This window comes from Vulpes lagopus, chromosome 8 (genome assembly GCF_018345385.1).
Source record: "Vulpes lagopus strain Blue_001 chromosome 8, ASM1834538v1, whole genome shotgun sequence".
Lineage (NCBI taxonomy): Eukaryota > Metazoa > Chordata > Mammalia > Carnivora > Canidae > Vulpes > Vulpes lagopus.
Window position 1 is genome coordinate 123,488,044 of NC_054831.1, and position 22,086 is coordinate 123,510,129.

Below are 22,086 nucleotides of genomic sequence, written 5' to 3' on the forward strand. Positions count from 1 at the left end.
CTCCCAAGCTCCACACTCCATAGGAGGGAGGCCAGCCCTAGGATTTCAGATCTACAGATATTTTAGCAGAAAACAACAAAAAAAATCTGGATAGTAGGAAACCTCCCAATTTTTCAATGTTTCGTTCAAACTTATTCAATTCTAGGCAGGCCAAGCAAGATGTCTGCAGGCCACCAAATAGGAACCCCGGGGCCATAAAGTCTCTAAGTTTTACCATCTCTGGCCTGCTCCCCTCTGCTTGGCCCTGGGGAGGCCCTGTGCAGAACAGTGGCTCTGAATGGGATGTGGTGCCAGGCTTGGATTGGGCATCAGGCCACGGGCCCTGGCAACAGGTGCACTAGAGGTGACGGAGCCCTTGCACGTCATCATCTGTCCCTTGGTCCTAGCTGGGCCTCCCCGAGCACACACGGCTTACTGGGCCCCCCCTCCCCTCACACTCAGGTAGTCACCTGGGCAAAACCAACATGTGGGGGGCAAGTTCCAGTTGGGGGTTCTCTTTATCCTAAGCTGCTCACCTCAAGATCTCCCTTGGTGGTTGTGTCTTTTTTTTTTTTTTTAGTTGCTTTTTGGCTTTTAATTATATTTAAAATGTGTTTTAAAAACAAGTATAGTTTCTTATAAAAGTAATATTAAGTTTATCGTAGAAAATTTGGAATACAGGGCTGCCTGGGTGGCACAGCGGTTGAGCACCTGCCTTCAGCCCAGGACATGATCCTGGAGACCCAGGATCGAGTCCCATATCGGGCTCCCTGCATGGAGCCTGCTTCTCCCTCTGCCTCTCTTTCTGTGTCTCTCATGAATAAATAAATAAAATATATTTTTTTAAAAATTGGAATATAAAGTATAAAGAAGAAAATGAAAATCACCTATAGTCTTAACTGTCCCTTGGGGTCTGAATATGGAATGATTTCAGGATATTCTGAAAGCAAGTCCCTACATCAGCGTGCTGAGGAGGAAGTCCCCTCTCAGGGGCAAAGTTCCATTTCTCGAGACTGGGATATTCAACACTTTCAAAAGGCTTGTCCAAAAAAACAAAACAAAACAAAACAAAACAAAACAAAACAAAAAACAAAAAATACCCCAAAACCCAAAAAAACCCCCCAAAACCAAAAAAACCAAAAGGCTTGTCCATCTGACCTTTGATATTTGTCAAGGGACAGATTTTGAGAACCTACCTCATTTTTTGGATCAACATCTCTTCTTCCTAATACATAACAAAAATCACAATTAGAAAGAAATCTTCAGGGAAGAACCTCAGCTGTCGAGAAGAGTGGATGCTGGAGACGAGGAAAGACCCCTTGCTAAGGCCGCAGGTGCCCTCTGGTGGCAGCTGGAGGGGATGGCTTCAGGCAGGGCTGGGCCCCAGGGCCAGTCTTTGCTCTTAAGTCAGTGGTTCCCAGGGTGGGGCCTCAGGACCCCACCTCAATTGGGAACTTGTTAGAAACACATTTTCCCAGACCCCAGCCTAGACTTCCTGAGTCAGAATCGCTGAGGATGGGATCTGGCAATCTAGGTTTTAACAAGCCATTCTGGTGGTTCTAATGAACCCTGAAGTTTGAGAACCATTGTTCTAGATAAGTAGGGGCCTGGTACCCGATAGCGTGTAATGACAGCAAAGGCTTCCAAGGACAAGAGGGAGGCCAGACGCATCTCATTAAGGTCACTGGAGCACAGTCTGGACTCCCTCTTGACCCTAAGGAGCCTGGTGCTGCATAGTTAGGAAACAGGGGCCAGCTTGGCTGTCTCCAGAGTAAACAAACCATCCAGGCTTCTTGCGTGGTGCTTAAAAGGCCATGTGCACTGTGTGAAGCTGAGCCTGGGATTCTTAAGGTAGCTGGCAGGAGGATTCCAGAACCCTATGAAGCCCATCCCTGAAGGGATGTTAAGATTTGAACCTCTGACAAAGGCAGAGGAGTGAAAAGCAAGCATTCAGACAGGAATAAAGCAGGAACAGAGGAAGCCCAAGGAAGGAGGTAGACAAGACGAGAAGGGTGGCCTCTGTAGTCAGATGGAAGGAGATCTTTGAGACATTCATTTAACCTTCCTGGAGGAAATGCTTTATAATTCGATTACTGTCAAAATGAAAAATCCCCACAGTGACTCAAGATGCAGTAGTGCCAGCATTTGGGGAAATCGGGACTACGGCTCCAACTGGGTGACCGATGGATGGATGGATGGATGGGCCCAGCAGGTTCCCTGCAGTGAGGCTTCCCTTACAGAGAAGTGAGTTTTCTCTGTGCATCCAGCTGTTTAGGAGATCTTTGCACCTGGCGAAGTCAGGCAGGCGTTTGTAGAGAAAAATCTGACAAGAAAACAAGTTTTCCGCAGAAACCAGACAGGCAGATGGAAGATGTCATGGTAAACATGCCACTTCAAGTTTTCCCGTCTCCTAGAAACAGTTCTGTGCATACTGTCATTCTAACAGTTCTGTTCCAGACGTGCTCTGTTAAGAGACAGTATTTCAGATCACATGTCGATCCCTGGGTGGCGCAGCGGTTTGGCGCCTGCCTTTGGCCCAGGGCGCGATCCTGGAGACCCGGGATCGAATCCCACATCAGGCTCCCAGTGCATGGAGCCTGCTTCTCCCTCCGCCTGTGTCTCTGCCTCTCTCTCTCTCTCTGTGACTATCATAAATAAATAAAAAAAAAAAAAAATTATTAAAAAAAATAACCTACTAACCTTATTCATAAATGTTTACCGAGACCCTACTGGGTAGCAGTCATTGTTCTGGGTTCCAGGGTTCCAGCAATAAATAAACAAATGAACATCCTTGCCCTCACTGCGCTTGCATTCCAATGGGGGAGGGGAAAATAAACAAATTAAGCAAAATGTATAAAGCTTTGGGCTCTTCCTCTCCGGCTTGCCCCTCATCCACTAAGCTCCTAACTCTGGATTTTCAAAGTCTGAGGGTTGGCTCTTTCTGATCTAGAAGAGAGAGAGTGACAGTGTTTTAGTCTTCAGGTTAGGAAAGGCAGCTCAGGATGGGGCTTCTACACAGTTAACACTGCAAAGCAACAGAACTATCTAGAGATCTTGTTAAAATGCAGATTCAGATTGGAGTGGGGGGGGGCTAGGGAGAACTCTCAGGGGTCAGGCTGGGGGGGATGGTCCTTGCCCCACCATGACTCCTTGCTACAGTTCTGGACTTGCTTTTGGGAGGCCCTGGATAGTTTGCAGAACACTCTTTCATGTCAGCTCACCTAGTTCCCATAGCAACTCCTTCCAGGAGGCAGGGCAGCAAGGAACAATACTTCTTAAAGGTAAGGAAGCCACACCCTCCCCAGAAGTCACAGTGCTGGTGGCTCCAAAGCTGGGAGCAGATTCCCATCCCATGTAGAGGGTTTGCCTAAGCCACCAGGCTTTGCATGGCCAGGAGCAGACCAGAGCCAGCAGAGAGGAGGACCCTTGGGCAAGTGCCACAGGCCACGAGGAAGCCAGCTCAGCAGTAAAGGCATTGAGGAAACAGAAGACCAGGCACTTAGTGGGCGGTCCTTAAACCCAACCAGGGCTAGATGCCACAGCCGGCCTGCCTGGCAATGCTTTACTAGATGGGCTTCACTGAAACTGGATCCTGGGTGGGCCCCGGCTTACCTCTTCAGCTCCCTCTAGTGGGATGTGACTTTTGGAAGAAGCAATCTGATAGCAACCGGGAGAAGGTTCAGCTCTCCTGGTGGCTTGCATTGCCCCATGAACAGAGCTCAGTGAGCTGTGATGGTAGGAGACAGGACCATTCCTGTCTGGAGCCATGAGGAATTGTTCATTCTCACTTTGTAGGATCTCCTGGAAAGATTATCATAGAGAACGACACACAACAGCTATTTCCTTGTCAAGTTGAGGGATGTCAATAAAGAGAGATTATTCAGCCAGTGAAAATATACCCAGCCCACTCCTTCTGTAAATATTTAACATCCAGAATAGCAAACACGGCTTTCTGGGATGTAATAAATTATGGTGTACTGAGAAGTGGAACCCCTTCGTCATGGGTCTAAAGCAACGAACACAACAACTGGAGATTTTCCTGGGGGATGAGAACATGCCAGTGAGAATGCTTCAGGCGGACACGTTCCTCCAGGGAAGGCGAAGGCAAAAGCCAAGGGGGTGGTGGTGTATGTGCTCTGCTCATGGCATCAAGTGTGGTGTGTCTGCGAGAGCCTGAGTGGCTGAGGCTCAGGAAGGCTATCCGGCAACAGGGACAGACGGTGAGGTGCCAAGAGGAGAATTTTCCAAAACCAGAGCCAAGATCAATTGTAACAATGGCCAAGAGAGGGAAGCAGGGACCAAGAAAAGCATCTGGCATCTCAAGATGAAAACGGATGAAGCTTCTAGAAACACAGGAGGACTTAGAAGTGGCTATCTTGGAGATCAGTTCAGGATCTAGAGCAGATAGGGAATCCAACAGGCTACTGTTCACAAAGTGGCCCCAAAAGATTCCAGAAAATGGGAAGGAAATTTGCTCTCAAAAGATTTTCTTGCCAACTACCTTCCAACCCCACCCCTAACTTGCTTTTTCAGGAGAGGAGGGTTTCAGAAAACAACTCTGCCTTGGTTCTAACTAGAGGTGAGGGAGAAAGAAAGTGGGGGGTGGGGTGGGGAGAGAAAGATGGAGGGAGGGAAGGGGGGAGGGAGGAAGGAGGGAGAGAGAACGAGAATGCATACTTCGTGTAGTAAGTTGGACTAGAACTAAAACCAGCTTGAGACCCTGTGTGGATTCATACCACATCCTGTTTCTGCCCCCAGCATGGGGCACTGCCCCCTGACAAGGCGCCGAGGTAAGGAGACAGCAAGAGCAACCATGGAGGGCCCTTCCAGAACAATCTACCTTGTTGTCCCTCCTGCAAAGTTTAAAAAGGCAGAAAACTAGTTTTATCTGTAAGAAAATGTTTATTCTTTTGAACCCCACAGGAAAAAAAAAAAAAAGAATGCAGCCAAGACCACGTGTTTAACGAAAATAGTGTCCCAAAGGGCAGCAAAATGGGGCAAACCTCAACACAAAGTCAGGGACAATTTTCCATGTTTTTGCACAAAGATGAAAAAAAACCTACGACAATTCTGAGTAACACTTCCATGGTGACAATTACACAAGATGATTCAAAAATGCAAAATGGCAGCAACATGCACACCTGGCTAAAGCTAGAAGTTTTGTCTTTTTTTTTCCCCAAAATAAGATCTGTGATTAAAAGGATGATTCTTTTTAATACTTCTATTTTGCTGACTTGCTTGTCCTACTTAATCTGCTTTAAATATGACACACATGCCAATTAACAAGAAATTTGAGAGGAACCATGTCCTTCTAGAATCCATGGCAAAGAAGCAAAACCAATCTATTTGGTTTCTTAATTTTCCTAGTTTCCCAATACAATTTTGCTTTGCCCCACCCTCTCCCAGACCCCCCCGCCCCCACCCTGATTCTTAAACACTTCCAAAAGTTGCCAGTGCAAACACTTTTCTACAAGTGTCTAATATACACTTGAAACTGAAATCTTTGTGCAGTTTTGAGTTTAAAACTCTTAAAAAAAAAAAAAAAAACAACCCTCCTTGGCACAAGAGCTGAGGAATAGTCAAGTTTCTTTGAAATCATCAAACATAAGATGATGAAGAGAGGAAAGCACAGTTAAATGAAATGGAATTTTTTAAAACATAAAACCCAAACCTAGAACGGCAGCTTCCATTAGCTGTCATGGCAGTCTCTGGCACACAAGCCGCCCAGCATCCCCTGCCCCATGGTGCTTGCCTCGAGAAGAGTCCAGAACACCGTGGCGCTTTCTCTGAAAGGACCCAGGGGCTGGAGCCATGGTGGTCACGCAGAGCCCAGCTACCCCACCGGCTGGACAGCAGGATCCGCAGTGAGCTCGACACAGGAAACAGATGACGGGAAAGGGGGAAAATAGTTTCAAATCATCAAGTTTCCTCTTGAAATGTCTTTTCCCAAGGCACTGCTAAGCAATTTTCTGGGACTGAACACCCGAGGGGAATAGGAACGTTTCAAACACCACCCCGGAGACGCTCTCATAGCTAGTCTCATCACCTGGCTCCCCTTGGCTTAAATGACACTCCCGGAATTTGTTTGGTCCTTGGAGGGGTAATCAACTTTTGTTTTCTGTAATATCAAGAATCATGTTCTGTGAAGCAGCTCTAAAATCAAAGCTGTGTGAGGTTATTAACCCTTCCACTCTAGAAATGAGTCGTTTTCATTATCATCCCATGTGAATCTGATGTGCAGGTTTTGCTTGCTTATTTAAGGACAAAACAGAAAGAATCGAGAAGCAAAAACCCTGCCTTTTTTTTTCCTTCAAGAGGAAACTGTTAAGAATACATAAAAGGCAAAATTGGCTACTTGAAATCCAAGAGTGGTTTTAATGTATTGGCCGAGAAAAATAAACTGCAAAGTCTGTGAGGTCTTCTAAAAATTTACAAGAAAAACTGATGGGCAGTTCTAATCAGACTTGGATGTTATCTCCCACCCACCCACCCCCGTTTTAAAAACGACAACATGTACAGTCCCACAAAATACAATAGAAACTTTTTTTTTTTTTTTTATCGTGACTGCCAGAGATGCTCCTTGGTGATGCCTTCTGGTTAACCCCAATGGTTGGACAAAACCCGCAGCTGGCCTTCACTTCTTCAGGGGCTGGTAAACAGAGGCATTGGGGTCGAGTCCAGAGGGGCTGGTCTCCACGAATTTGGAAGAGTAGTGGGGGGAAACGGGGCTCAGGGGGCTGGCGGCAGCACTGTACGTTATGCTGGGCATGACGGCCATGACTTCGGCTATCTTCTGTTTAAGGTCCTTGATCTCCTGGTCTTTCTGAAGAATTTGTCCTGGAAGATCAAAAAGACCTGCCGTTAGTGAGCGGGGAGGGCTCCCCTAACACAACACCCCAACGCCCTTGTGGAGAGCCGATCCCCAGTGTGTGGGGCTCTGGCTTTGTTGGACTGTCAGGGTAGGAGCTTTTCCTGTCGAGGGCCAGACAGTAAATATGTAAGGCACTGTGAGCCACAGGCTGTCTCCGTTGTTTTTTGTTTTTAATGTGGAAAACTATAATAAACCATTCTTAGGCCATGGGTGGTAAAAGAACGGGTGGCGGGCTGCATGTGGCCTGTAGGCCATGCTTTTACAGGTTTTGGAAAAGGGATTCTGTTTATGAGGGTATGACAGGCAAAGGGGTCACCTGCAGGAGCCACGCTGTGTGTACAGCAGTGGCCCACAGCAGCCCGAGAGGCTGCTGATTTTGTACTAAGGCTGCACCTCTTGAGTTGGAATATTTTTCTGGGAGGCTGGACACCTGAGTGTTAGCCCCAGGAACAGAGGACAACTGTGAAGCAGGCACAGCACCCTCTACCTCCAGGTTCTCTGACAGGAGATGCACGAAGCTCTGCAGTGGCCGCACTGGGGGTCTTGGCATCATGCCCCTCAGCCAGAGGGCCCGCCTTGCCTATGGCTGGACACTTCCACATTACAGCACAGCCTCCCTTGCTAAACTCAGTTTCTAGATCCAACCAACTCTTGCCTGCCTCAGGCCACTTCCCTTGCTGTGCTTCTCCTGCTCCCTGTTCACTTTTTTTTTTTTTAAGATTTTATTTATTTATTCATGAGAGACACAGAGAGGCAGGGACACAGGCAGAGGGAGAAGCAGGCTCGCTGCAGGGAGCCCGATGTGGGACTTGATCCTGGGACCCTGGGATCATGACCTGAGCCAAAGGCAGACAGACACTCAACTACTGAGCCACCCAGGTGCCCTTCTCTGTTCAGTCTTGAGGTCCCCACTTCCTCACAAAGCTTTCCCTGGCCCGCACCCCCTACATCAGACCCAACCCTGCCCCCCAATTCCTAGATTCTCAACACACTCCATACTTGCCTTTTTGTCACTTTCTTCTAAGAAGGTTACTAATTATAGTAGTTAATACACTCATGCCAGGTACTATTCCAAGTGCTTACATTGACTTATTTATCACAATGACCCTATGATGTGGGAATTCTCCTCCTCCTCCTCCTCCTGCATTTTATAGATGAGGAAACTGAGGCAAAGAGACATCAAATGACAGAGCTAAAATCCAGCTCTATGCAGTCTGACTCGAGTATGCACTCCTATGTATGGCATTTATCCAGCTCTTGTAACTGTTCATCTGGGCGATGGTTTGTGTCCATCATCTCTCCAGTGGCCTGTGAGCTCCATGAGGGCAGAAACTGTTTACATCTTTATTCATTGCTATATCCCCAGTGCCCAGCCCTTCAGAAAGCTGAGGCTCTGCAAGTTATGTCATTCACTTATCAAGAGGTAGAGTAAGATTTAAACCCAGCACCAGTGTTCCAATGCCCATGTAATTTCCATTATGCTTTGAAGCTGCCTGGTCTACTAGGGGAAGAACACTTAAGAGGAGCCCCTCAGAAATTTAAATGCTTAAAAAAAAAAAGAGGTTGCATTTAAGCTGCACTCATTTTGAGTCCTACAGAAGATGGTAATGTATTTGAAATGTAAGAGAGCACAGTGGCATATTTTTAAGAAGGATGTAGTAGAGATGAAAGCCATTTTGGAAGTGGGACGAATCAAATGATATAGAAAGTAGGAAGCAGAAAAGCAAAAAGGGGTTTGATTTGAATTACAAAGCTGATCCTTATTAGAATATTCCAAACTTGACAGTGGAGGAAGTAGTGGGGAAGGCAGTGTAGAAAGGAACTGCTCCCTCCGACTTCCTTCATGTCCCCTTGGCTTCAAGTAAGCATCACATATTCTCCTTCCCTTTGAACAAAATAAGCCTCAGATGAATAAAATACCTAACAGCATCTGATATATGAGCCACTGTATCTTTTTTATTCATGCAAATTTAAGTTTGATTTTTTTCTTTAAATCAGCAATATGCAAACATTCCCAGAGCTTTGGAAAAGGCACTGTTCTTTGCTTTTTTTTTTTTGTCACTTTACAGAAATTCCTGGGTTGACAAGGAAGTAGTCTGTGCTGGGGAGCCAAACTCCCCTTGGCTATTCTAAGACCAGGTGCTCCTTTGCTCCAGGGGTATCTCCACCAAGTGTACAAATCCAAGTCAATGAAATGAATCAGGAAGGGGTGGCCACTTCTCAGCAAGCTGAGCCAGGAGGAGAAAACAAAAAACAAAAAAACCCAGTGTATGGTTAGAAGTTCAGCTTTAAAGCAGAATTCCCAGGAACCTTCTTCTTTTTTTTTTTTTTTTTTTTTTTTAAGATTTTTAAATTCTTTTATTCATGAGAGTCACACAGAAAGACAGAGAGAGAGAGAGAGAGAGAGAGAGAGAGAGAGGGAGGGAGACAGAGACATAGGCAGAGGGAGAGGCTCCACGCAAGGAACCCGATGAGGGACTCGATACTGGGACTCCGAGATCATGCCCTGAGCTGAAGGCAGACACCCAACCACTGAGCCACCCAGGTGTCTCCCCAGGAACCTTCTTTTTAAATGCTTTCCCCTGAGTTCACAGATTAATAAGCATGACTCTCAACCCACTTCTCTTCTTGCGCTACCACCTGGACCATCCCAAGCCACTCCTACAGCTCCATTAACCTCTCACAACTTCTATACTCCTCCCCCTCCTGGAGTTTTGGTCCTTTCTCTGGGTTTAGACCCCAAATTCCCACTGACTGATAACCGTCTTTCACCTGGGTATCAGGAAGCAACTCCAAATTAGAACATCTCCAACCAAGGGTGCCTCCAACCAAGGGTGGCTCAGCAGTTGAGCGTCTGCCTTTGGCACAGTGATTCCGGGGTCCCAGGATCAAGTCCTGCACTGGGCAACTCACAGGGAGCCTGCTTCTCCCTCTCTGCATCTCTCATGAATAAATAAATGTAAAAGTCTTAAAAAAAAAAAATAAAGAACATCTCCAACCAAACTCATTCTTTCTTCTCCTTTGAATCTGGTCTGCTCTTCTTCCTTGCTTCCGGCAACTTTATCCATCCACATCCCTCCAGTGCTTCCACTTTCCTTCACTCCCTGCCTGTACTATTCTCCTTCCCCCACTCTCATCATCTCTCAGACAAAAAACCATGACAGCTTCCTAACAGGCCCCTCTACCTCCATGCAATCTCACCTTTCAAATCCATCCTTCACATTGCTATTCCAAAATGATGGCCAGAACACGTCACCTCTTCCTCCTAAAGAATCTAGGAACATATTCTCACTCAACTGTCCTCCTAACCTCCCAGACCCTCCAGCTGGAGGCCCCTGCCCTGCTCACCTGGACATTCCCAGCACTTCTTTCCTTTGCTTACACACTTCCCTCAGGTAACAATGTTTTCCCCTGCCATTTTCTGTTCTCAGAATTCATCCTTCAAAGCCCACTCAACAACCCCTTCCTCATGAAGCCATCCTTGATGTCTGCTCTGGCCTTTCTACGTAATGGCAGCAGGCTCTTCTGGTGGCTTGCCCAAGTGCAATAATTCTCACAGGGTCCACAGGGTCCATACTATCTTTGTCATAATACTAACATATATCATTTGCCTTCTTCACACACATTCCCTCCCAGGTGTACCTTCCAAAAACAACTTGCAAGTAAAAATTACAAGACAGACAGACAAGACAGACATCTCTGTAGAAACAGAGATGAGAACTGAAGTATCTTCTATTAAGCCAAAAATTAAAGATATCTGCTAATTGTAAAACAATGCCATTTTTCTCATTCAATTTTTTTGGGGGTTGGAAAATATAGTTATTTTTCATAAAAATATGTTAACAAATTATGTTTATTATGTTATTTTAAAAATAAATTAATACATGTTTTAAAGTTTTAATTTCTGAGGCACCTGGGTAGCTTAGTCAGTTGAGTCTGCCTTTGGCTCGGGTGATGATTTCAGGATCCTGGAATTGAGCCCCAAGTCAGGCTTCTGTTTGGCAGGGAGCCTGCTTCTCTCTCTGCCCCTCCCCTGCTTGTATTCTCTCTCTCTCAAATAAATAAATAAAATCCTTTGAAAATAAGTTTTAATTTCTAATAGATAAATATTGATAGATATAACCCACTTGAAAAAAATCTCCTTGGGGTACTTGATAATTTTAAGAGTGTAAAGGAGTCCCTAAGACCAAAAAGTTTGAGCACCACTGCCCTAGTTACTTCCCCCATTAAACTGCATCTTGTTCATCTTTGTTTCCCCTTTAGCTTCTAATACAATGCTTTGAATACTCTTTAAGTACCTGTTGAAATATTTTTCAACTACTATGTCCAAGTGTTTGAATTTTTTTTTCAGTAATCTATTGCTGGCTAAACAATGTCTTGGACAAAATTCAAATTGCTTTTCATCAGGCTATGTCATGCCTCTGTTCAGAACCTGCCAAAGCTTTCTGTGTCACTCTGAGTAAAGTCCAAAGTTCTTTCCATGGGCTACAAAGTCTGGCAGAAAGTGGCTCCTGCCAGTCTTGACTTGTCGACTCCAACAACTCTTCCTATCCCTCAGGCTGCAGCCCTACTGGCTGCCACACATGCTTCTTCGCCCTGAAGACTGACAGGGCTCACTAACTCTCTTACTTTCAGCCTCTGCTCAAATGCTACCTATTCAAAGGAACTTCCTCTCACGACCATCATTTAGAACCAGTGGCCCCATAGGCCCCACTCACATCCTGCCCGACACTGCTTCATTTTCATCCCTGCACCCATCAGTACCTGCTCCGCTCTATGCTTGTTCGTGACTGCCTATCCCCTCAGGGAGTCTCGCAGTGCCTGGCACACAGGCCTCAGGAAATACCTACTGAGTGAACAACGGGCTATCCAGAGGCTGCTCCTACCACTCCCTCATTTGGAACCATGCAGAGCCAGCTGCAGCTTGGAACACATCAGGCCCTCCTAGCTTCCCTGCCTCACCCAAGAGATTTCTTCTGTTTAGATGCCTCTCTGCCCCTTGCCCCCTACACTGCTTCTTCACTAGGCTAACCCCTGCTCATCATTCAAAACCCAGCTCAGACATCAGCTCCCCTGGGAAACAGCCCTCCTTACCTCTCAGACTGGCTTAGTCTCTGCTTCTCCCCTCTGTTCCCACAACCTTGTATATACTGCCCCACCGGCACCCTTTGGTGGCTCTGCAGCTCCCTATTTTTTCAACAGTACCGTGAGCTCCTCAAGCACAGAAACTTCATACTCTTCTCTGGGTGCCTTGCACTAGACGTATTCTCACCTCAAAATATGTTTGCAGGATGAATTCATGTGAGGACTCCTAGATGTCCATGTTGGGCACTTAATCAAATCACTTAAAAAGAAAACTGAATGCTTTTGGTTCTGAGCTCTAAGGGAGCTCTGCTCTTTGCATCCCTGTGCATTCTCAGCCACACCACCGCATATGGGGCCCGCTGCTCTCCTACCTTGGGCAATCTCGAGCTGTCGCTTTGCGTCCCCCAGTGCAGAGAACAGGTCCAGCTTGATTCTTGTCTCTGCACTCAGACTGTTCTCCAGGTGCTGTGTTTTATCTTGCATGGCCGAGAGGGCTGACATTAACACCTCAGTGTCCTTCTCGTTTTCCTTATACTTCCGAAGCTCCTATCAACATCATCAAAGCAGCAAGATGTTACAAGATAGTTTTGGCATCGATGTCTACAAATTAGCCTGAAATCACAAATAAAATCCCACTATTACTGACCTGGCCCCTAGAATACAGAATCCTGGTGTTTAATGGGTTAAGTCCTCACCACTTAAAGGGAGTACAAAATGTATTTATATGAGATATAACATATAAAAATATTTTAATAGATATAGATAAATTTGACTGTGTTAGGCTGTATCTAGGAATAGTGGATTCTGTCTCCAGATGAAACACTTTCTTACAAGCCCAATTCAGAATCACAAAGAACTTTTTCCTTGGTCCCAGTTGCAAATGTTGTAATGCTGCAATAAATTTGCCAAAACTCAAAATAAATAAATAAATAAATAAATAAATAAATAAATTTTAAAAATTTGCCAAAACTCTACTCTCCACCTGCACTAAGGATTATAAAAGTGTTCATTATTTTGACAGTAAATACTGCAGAATAAACCCATCTTAAAACATCTAAAAAACCTATATATATATATATATATATATATATGATACATATATACACAGATATATGTATGTGCATATATGTATATATACACACACAAATATTTTAGTTTTTCTATATACACAGATATGTGTATGTGCATATATGTATATATATACACACAAATATTTTAGTTTTTTCATTTTGAGAGAAATCCAAACATATTACAGAGAATTTAGAAATTTACTAAAGTTCAAAGAAGAAAATGAAAATCATTCAAAATCCTGACACTGTGAAAGACTTCATGTATTTTTCTTTAGTATTTTATAAGTATATGTGTATCTTTTAGCATGAATGAAGTCATACTATGTGTATTTTTGAATACAGTTTTTAAAAAACTTATATAATCTCAACTGTTCTCTGGAAATATGATTTTTAATGGCTGTATAATATTCCTACTTATATGCATCATAATTAACCAAACAATCTCCCTTTGTTAAGATTGCTTTCTTTTTCATTTACACACCATATGATGAACATCTTCATATATCAATCATTGATGAGATTTTTAAATATTTATATTTAGTAAGAGTCTTAAAACAGGAAGGAAATACTTAAAAAGTATATGAACTTTTCCAGAAAGTTATATCTCCACCAGCAATTATGAGGCCTATTTCATTCATCCTCACCCAGGCTGATATTATTATTTAAACATTCTTTGCTAATTTCACAAGAGATAAGGGGAACAAAAGCAAAAATAAGTTACTGGAACTATACTAAAATAAAAAACTTTTGCAAAATGAGAAGGCAACCTACTGAATGGAAAAAGATAGCTGCAAAAGATATATTCTGTAAGGGATTAATATCCAAAATATATAGAGAGCTTATACAACTCAACACCAACACCCCAAATAATCAGATTAAAAATGGGTAGAGGATCTGAATACATATTTTCCCAAAGAAGACATCCAGATGGCCAATACGTGAAAACAATACTAATCATCAGAAAAATGCAATTAAAACCACAAAATCATCTCACACCTGTTAGAATGGCTATTATTAAAAAGATAAGAAATAACAAGCATTGGCAAGGATGTGGAAAAAGGGAGTCCTGGTGGGAACATAAACTACTGCAGGGCAGCTGCTGTGGAAAACAGTATGGAGGTTCCTCAAAAAATTAAAAGTAAAAACACCGTATGATCCAGTAATCCCACTACTGGGTATCTACCCAAGGAAAACAAAAACAATAATTCCAAAAGTGATATTCACCCCTCCAATAAACATTGTAGCCTTATTTACAATAACCAAGATATGAAAGTAGCCTAAGTGTACGCTGAAAGATGAATGGATAAAGATGTGTGTGTGTGTGTGTGTGTGTGTGTACACACAGACACATGTGCACACACACAGAATATTACTCAACTGTAAAAAATAATAAAATCTTGCCATTTGTGACAACATGGATGGACTTAGAAGAAACTATGCTAAGTGAAATATGACAGAAAAACAAATATATGATTCCACTGATATAAGGAATCTAAAAAACTAAAACAAATGAACAAACAAACAAAAGCAGAAACAGACCCACAGATACAAAGAACTGGTGGGGTGGGCAAAATGGTGAGGGGGAATGGGAGGTACAGGCTTCCACTTACAGAATAAATAAGTCATGGGGATAAAAGGTACAGAACAGGGAATGGAGTCAATGGTACTATAACAACATCATAGTGTTGTATGGTGACAGATGGTAGCTAGTAGCTACAACCTGCACTGAGCACAGCATGACATACAGAGTTGTGGGATTATTATGCCATACGTTTGCAACTAATGTAACATCGTGTGCCAAATATACTCCAATTAAAAAAGAGAAATAGAAATTTCACAGTAGTTAAGTAATAACTAAATTTATAGGTCTTTGGTGATTGATGAGGATATATTTTTATATTCTTATAAGCCACTTGTTTTTCTTCTATGAACTATTTGTTCGTATGCTTTGCCTATTTTTCCAAATATTTGAGCTTTACTTAACAAATTTTATGAATTACTTATATATCAAGAGTATTAATTCCTTATATGTGTTCCAATATCTGTGCTGATTTTTTCTTTTTTTTTTTTTGTTTGTTTTGCTTTGTGATTTCTTCCATTATTTTTGTTTGGAAAATCTTTCCTGGTTTTAAGATCAAATTCTAGTTTAAAACAAAATGCTTCTTTTTTTTTTTTCCCTGTAGTCAGCTCCATCTGAAATTTCTTTTTGTATGGTATGAGATGAGTTTCTAATTTTTTTTCTAGTTATCTGTTTGGAAGCCTTTCTCTGAACAGTCCTCACTGTTCCCATCCATTTGTGCTGCCACCTTTATTGCATGCTTTAGGCTCTGTCTCTAGGTCATCTATTCTACTCCACTGACTCGTCCATAATTTCCTACCAGTTCCACGTGATTTAAATTACTGTAACTTTACAGTATGTGACATTACTTTTAAATGTCCCTTTGGAGAACCAGTGCCAAATACTTGGCTAAGGTACACATTGCCCAGAAAACTTGTGTCCACAGTACTGGCAGCTTTCCCCATCATGCACTGCTCAGAATTGCAATCTACAAGGCTGAGAGCATTCAGAATGGTCAATTCCCTGGTGGTGGACAGAGGGTTAGGGCTAAGAAGAGGTGCATAAGCTCCAAAACACACAGATCTAACCTATAACCTGAAAAAAGTGAAATGAATCTACAGTAGGTCAAATTTTGGTATAAACTGTGTCAAAAGATTGTCAACATTTTTGGTTGTATTAGAATCCAGCTAATTGATGTGACTTGAATGAACTGCACAAGGATAGAGCTTCCTTTTGTCATACAGAGATTTTCAGATACAATGGGATTTGGCCTACTATCAAGAGGCACCATCTCTACACTGCAACACAGAGCACACAGCTAACACAGAAGAAGAACCCAAGTATGAGAAAGTCTTTTGTGCTCCTCATACCTGAACTTTCAGTTCTAGTTCTCTGATCTGGTCCTCTTTCACCTTCATGTCCATCGTGAGCTTCTTGCCCTCTGCTTCTAATTCTCTGATCCGATTCCGTAAGGTTTCGGTGCACTCCCCCCTTTTGAAAAAGAAGAGAAGGAAAGAAAGGGATTTAAAAGACTAGAGGTTTACTTAGCTGCAAGATTGATATTTCTTTTATACTCCAGAGTCTCTCAAGTTCTAGATTTTGGCTAAGTCTACTCATTTTCTGTTCTTTGATAATTTTGACATGATCTAAAATAATTAATTGAGTATCTAATATGAACCAGACACCAAGTGAGGTATTTTACCCATCTGCCTTCTTTGTAAGGGTAGGATATACTGTTCCATTTTCCAGATAAGAAAACTGAGACTACAGAGATATAATACCAGTCCAACCTCACCTAGCTGGTAGGTCACAGAACTCCAGGGATAAGAACTGAAGTTTTCTAACCTCCCAATGCAGCAAGCTCCCCACCAGGCCATATGACCTAAGACAGCGCCTGTGAGCCAAGCAAGAGAAAACCAGACGTATGCTATCTCCAGCAGGGGGCAGTGAGCTAAAAAAATTTTTCACTTTTGAGGGTCTATGCCTTGGAAAGTTGACCTTTCTTGAGTTGTGAAGTTGCCACAGCATTGTTGCTTCTCACGGCTGTAATAAGGACAAACTAAAAAAAAATATGATCGCAATGGCCAGTCCAAACCTAACCGTCTAGGTTTCAGAAACAGCCAGATGGAGAAAGTAGGTGTCCTCTGTCTACCAAAAAGGAAGGTCCAATGAGAGACTTGCACCTTGAGATTTACTTGAGAATAAAAACAGCCTCTGCCTAAGTGACAGCAGAGGAGGACCATCTAAGGATAAGACCCAAACAAACTTGACTGGAAGCCAAAGACAATCAGGAAAGAGACTGAAACCAATTTACTGATTCTCAGGCATAAGATACTGAACAATATGGTTCAGGAACTGTCATATCCTCCTTGGTGGACTTTTTCTCAGGGTAGGAGGTGCTGGATAAATTCAGCTGGCATAAACCACAACAGATGACAGTTCAGAAAAACTCCTGCAAGCGTAAATGCTTCAGAAACGTGTGCTTTTTTCAGAAGCCTATGCTTACAAATCTTTAAACAAATGAACAAAACCCCCACACCCTAGGCAGGCTGGCAAAGTGTCTTGTGAGTCTGTATAGATGCTGATGGGCCCAGTGAGCTCAGCCATCTGCACAACAGAGTCTTCTGGGGGAGGTAGGACCATTTAGGTGGAAAGAGGTCTCTATGGCTATTATTTCCTTAAATGTGAAATGATGATCCATCAGTTCCACAAATGCCAGAACCCAAAGCAAGGCTTTTAACATGCCACATACAAAAAAGAAAGATTTAAGGAAGAATTACAGAATTATATCATATAGATACAAATTATGATAAAAATTTTAAATGAAACAAATAATAATTTATCCGTACTCTGCAACTATAAACTTATAACTGACCCCCACCACACAGATGGACTTCACTTGTCAAAAAAAAGAAAGGAAAGAGAAAGTGATAAAGTGAAGTAAAAATGACCCGTGCCGCCAAAGGCTCTTAAGGATCTTCTCTCCTTCCTGGAATTCAGTTTCTGGAATACTCGCATACTTTTAAATGGTATAGAAATAGTCCCCGATTCTCATCACTCCACAAATTCAATGATATCTAATAGTGACTTACTTATTTTTTTCATCTTTTCCAGCTCATGTCACGGTTTGCTGATACCCAACAAAGATGGGAGCAGCCAGTCAATACAAAGTACTTGGACAACCAAGATTTTTCCTTTCTTCTATTTTAAGATAAAAACTTCAGAAACACATACACCTGAGAGTAGAGAGTAATGACAGTTCCATAAAGGGAATAAAATTCCAGACTGGAATCTCTCCAAGTATTTAGTAGTTACTGGCCATACAGAAAGTGACTGGAAACTCTTTTAAGAGCAGCACTTTGCCTCTCAGGTGTGGGAGGCACAGTGATGCCCTCATCCCTCTTTTTAGATGAGGTCACTGAGGGATGAAGCTGTTACAAGGCAGCACAGGTTGCACAGATGGGGCTTAGCCAGCTCATGAAACAGTACTTGGTAGCAACCTATCCGTGTGAGATGGTCCTAGTCAAACCCTGCCCGAGGCCTCACACTCCCGTACCTGTCTTGGCACAAGGCAGGCCCCCCTCTGATGCAGTGCCGGGGTGGGGGAGCAGACATACCTAGATGCGGCAGCAAATGCAACGGCCCGGGCAGCAGTAGCTTCTTCCAACTTCTTCCTTTTTTTCTCCTCCATTAATTGCTTTTCTACAAAACTGCGGGCTTCTTGCTCAGCTTTTAGCTTTTTCTCCAACTGGCTGATATTTTGCTTGTCTTTTTGCTTCATTTGCACAGCATTATGTAATCTATATGGAAATGATTATCATACAGAGTTTCGTCATTAGAAATGCCCACTAGAAACGCTGGAGAAACATGGTTCCTCTTTTGAACAGCAAATCATGAATGTCAGCTCCCAGAGTGCCCGAGAAAAACACACTATTATTCTTTTTTTTTTCTTCTCATTATTCTTTAACAATTCCTAAATACCAACAAACAAGCTGCCTAATAAGATACAGAACAAGACCTAGCCTTTGCCCTATTATGGTAAGTGATCTATAGAAGGCAATTCAGAAAAAAAGAATAGAACAAGTTTCTATCAGAGGGAAAGAGAGCCGTAGAACTACTTCTCCTGCCCCAAAGAACCTTGAAAGAACTTTAGTTGATCAAAGAACTACTGGCGGAACCAGTCCCACTGAAGCTGAGGTAAAGGGTAGGAGAGGAAAGGATCTTCTTTGCCTGAATATAATTATGCTGCAGGCCTACTGCAGCTTTTCCTTCCCAGCTGTGAGATGTTTTCTCAAAGTATCCTAAAATAGATCCTGGAGTTAGAGTCATAGGGTGCTTAATTTCAGATAGAAATTTCACCCGTATTCCCTGCCCTGCCTCCTCCTACCCCTAGCTTTACATAGCAATACAAAGGGAGTTCATCTCGGTATATCAGTGTAAGGTAAGATGTTCTCTATGAGCAGCACAAGAGTCATTGCATATATAGGTCAGAAGCAATGGAGCAGTTATGTGCTTATGATGCTCTAGCTTTTGAGTTATGTTCCTCAAGGATTTTAAAGAACTCGCCTTTCAATGGGGAAAGCCCAGAGCCTATAATAGTAATTGCTACCCCAGACTCACATTGCTGAGAGATTAAAAAAAAAAAAAAAAAAGGACAGATCAATATTGAGTCAAGAAGTAATTCCAGGATGAATCAATGGGAAGCATAAACAAATTCACACAGAAGCGCTGGCTTTTTGTTTGCCTCTTCAAATAAAATCAAAGTTCAATGTCATTTTTTTAGTTCCAGAAATAAAAGTAAATAGAGTCTGTTTCTCTGGAAACTTTCATTCAAAGGAGCAAGATTTTCAAATTGTGGCAGAATGACTTCTTGTGAATTTTACTTATATTATCACAAAGCTCAATGGCTATTTTAAACAAAGAGAAGAAGTTATTAAATTAAAGAAGGATGATAATATTAATCAACTGTTCTGTTGAGATGCAGTTAAGTTTCTCTAGATTGTATGGCATGTTGACTATGTGGTACTATATTAAATATTTTAAACATTTCATTTGAAACCGCCTCTGCCAGGTTCCTTTGTCATCACAAATCGTTTGCTCCAATCGCTGGAAACCACAGAAACAGTGGGGCGCCTGGCTCACGACCAAAGGCCTGCCCAAAAGGCGCACATACTTGTTCTGCAGCAGCTCATTCTCCTGTCGGAGCTGGCCCATTTCGGAGCGGATCCCTCGCTCGGTGCTGGAGAGGGAGCTGATCTGGCTGCGGAGCTCCTGTTCCACTTGTCTGCTGGCCTGCAGGTCAGCCTTTAACTTTTTAATGTCTTGTTCCAGCCTAGGAGAAGAAGTGAGGCGTTTTCATCAGGGAAAGGGTACCCCCGACAGGGCTCTGCAGGAGACCCCAGCTGAAGTCCCAGGCGTCCCTGGCGGAGGGCAGGAGACCCCTCTGGCAGCTCCTGCCAACACCAGGGACTCCTGTGTGCAAGTGGTTTTTTGCTGAGTGCTCCTTTCTGCCTGGGTCCCCACCTCTTCCCACCATCAGAGAGTAACCTGATTTCCTCCAAACGTTGAGGTGCTTGTGAATTCCTGGGCTGCTAATAAAGGAGCAGGGGAAGGCAGAGAGAGGGTGGGGAAGGCCTGGATCCTCCCTGACACACACACACACACACACACACACACACACACACACACACACACGGTGAATTTCCTATGCTCTTCGGCAAGGGAGATTTATTAGTAATAGTCAGCTCATGCCCCACCTGCTCTGAGATGTTCTGATAGGCCAGACTTAACCATCTTTGATTCCCTTCCACCACAGGCCCAGGGAAGAAGTGTCTAAGACAACCTCTGAACCTGCTAGCATCCTTGCTAAATGATGTTCACACTTCTGGTGACTGTGACAGAAGCAGCTCATCCAACTCAACCACATTGCAAACAGGAACGGATGACACACTCTGAGAATTGTCAGAAAACTCCATCTGTGGACTGAAGCCTATCTTTTCTCTTTAGTTCCTTAACCTCTACCTTCTTTTACTACAGTAACAGCTTTGTTTTCAGCGGTAGATTTTGGGGAACGATCATATGCACGTGTAGGACTAAAAAAGGGTCAACAGAAAGTATAAAATCCAGACTCTCTTCAGGACAGGGCTCTGTAACTTCACGAGGGGCCAACAAATGGCAACTTGCAGTGGTCAGACGGCAGCACGAGGCAGGCTGGCTTAAATATGCGTGAGGAGGAATAACAACTGGCACTCAAGGAGAACTTCTGTGCCATGCACCGCTCCACAGGCCTCGATGGTATGAACTCACGGAGTTTGCATGACTGTGGGCTGGGGGTGATTTATCACTCCCATTCTTACAGGTGAAGACGTCTAGACCCAGGAAAGGCTCCAGCCCCTGGTCACACAGGCCCCAGAGCCTGCTCCCTCCTCTGGCAGGCCGAGCCGTGGCTATGGCACCCATGGCAGGGGGGAGTGGGAGAAGCGCCACAGGAGCCCGGACAACAAGAAAGGGGAATCAGGTTGGGCCTCAAAGGCCAGGCAGGATTTGGAGAAGTAGAAGGGGAGGAAGGGACATTCTCAACAAGGGGAAAGCATGCTCCGAAGCTCCAAAGGGCGGGCAGCCACAGATATTTGGGGACGGAACAATCAGCCCGGCCTCTGTTCCTCCGCCTTGTGCTCTGGGAAGAGAGCCAGAAGAGGGCAGAATGGTCTGGTGGATGGGACTGTGGAGACCGGCCCTGAAGGTCAGGCCAAGGATGGCTACGGGCCGGACGGAGAAAGTATGTTTCCCGACAAACCAGAAGGCAGGCAGAAGTCCGTGTGCTCTGATGGGACCCTGGTGCAAGTCGCAAATCCACCACGCCAACAGAACCGAGACTTCTAGAGGGCAGTGATGACCTCTCCTTGGAACGGCAGCCCCATAGACTAAGTCCTTACAGACATGTTTTCTGAAGCACTAAGTCCCCAGAGCCCACCACAGTGATCAACACTTACTAAATATATGTTGTCTGGCCTCCCTTAGTAAACAAAGCTGCTCTTTGATTTTCTATCTACCTTTGATCAACTCAAATAAAATCTCAAAAATAAAAGGTCATGAAACATCGATGGTCATTTCTTAGGCACAGTAGCCTGTCCAGTACTCAGGAACACTAGAGACCCGGTATTCTAGAAGCAGTGCTGGGTCTCCTGACATAGCTCACTCCCCAGGGAAGGGTCACAAGTCAACATCACGCCACACTTTCCCTATTGCCAGGGTTATTCCAGTTGAATGTACTCCCAGAACTGCTCTAAACAATTACAGACTGGCATTTATGCCATCCCCACACCATCCCTCATTCACCCGAAGTAACCCAAGGGATGTTTTCCAAAACAGGTCGATGCTGTCAGGTTATCCCCATTAAGAAGTTTGGCTGGAAAACGTGTCAGGTTATTTGTCTTTCTGGAGAAGTCGATTTCACAGTCTGAGGATTGCATTTTTAGTAGAAACGGTGAGTTTTAAGATGAGAATAGGGGGCTTAGCCTGGT

At 43.8% G+C, this 22,086-nt stretch overlaps 1 protein-coding gene across 1 annotated transcript in view; it reads right to left on the reverse strand.

Moving 5' to 3' along the window:
• Positions 1-6,334: 6,334 nt before the first annotated feature.
• The window catches only part of MACO1 (macoilin 1), a 59,399-nt gene continuing 43,647 nt past the window's right edge, over positions 6,335-22,086 (reverse strand). Inside the window, exons 7-11 of the mRNA XM_041765051.1 lie at positions 19,737-19,895; positions 18,181-18,363; positions 15,934-16,054; positions 12,307-12,481; positions 6,335-6,816 (exon numbers count right to left, since the gene is read on the reverse strand). Coding sequence (XP_041620985.1) covers positions 6,614-6,816; positions 12,307-12,481; positions 15,934-16,054; positions 18,181-18,363; positions 19,737-19,895 — 841 coding nt within the window. The 3' untranslated portion in view covers positions 6,335-6,613. The remainder of the gene's footprint in view (positions 6,817-12,306; positions 12,482-15,933; positions 16,055-18,180; positions 18,364-19,736; positions 19,896-22,086) is intronic.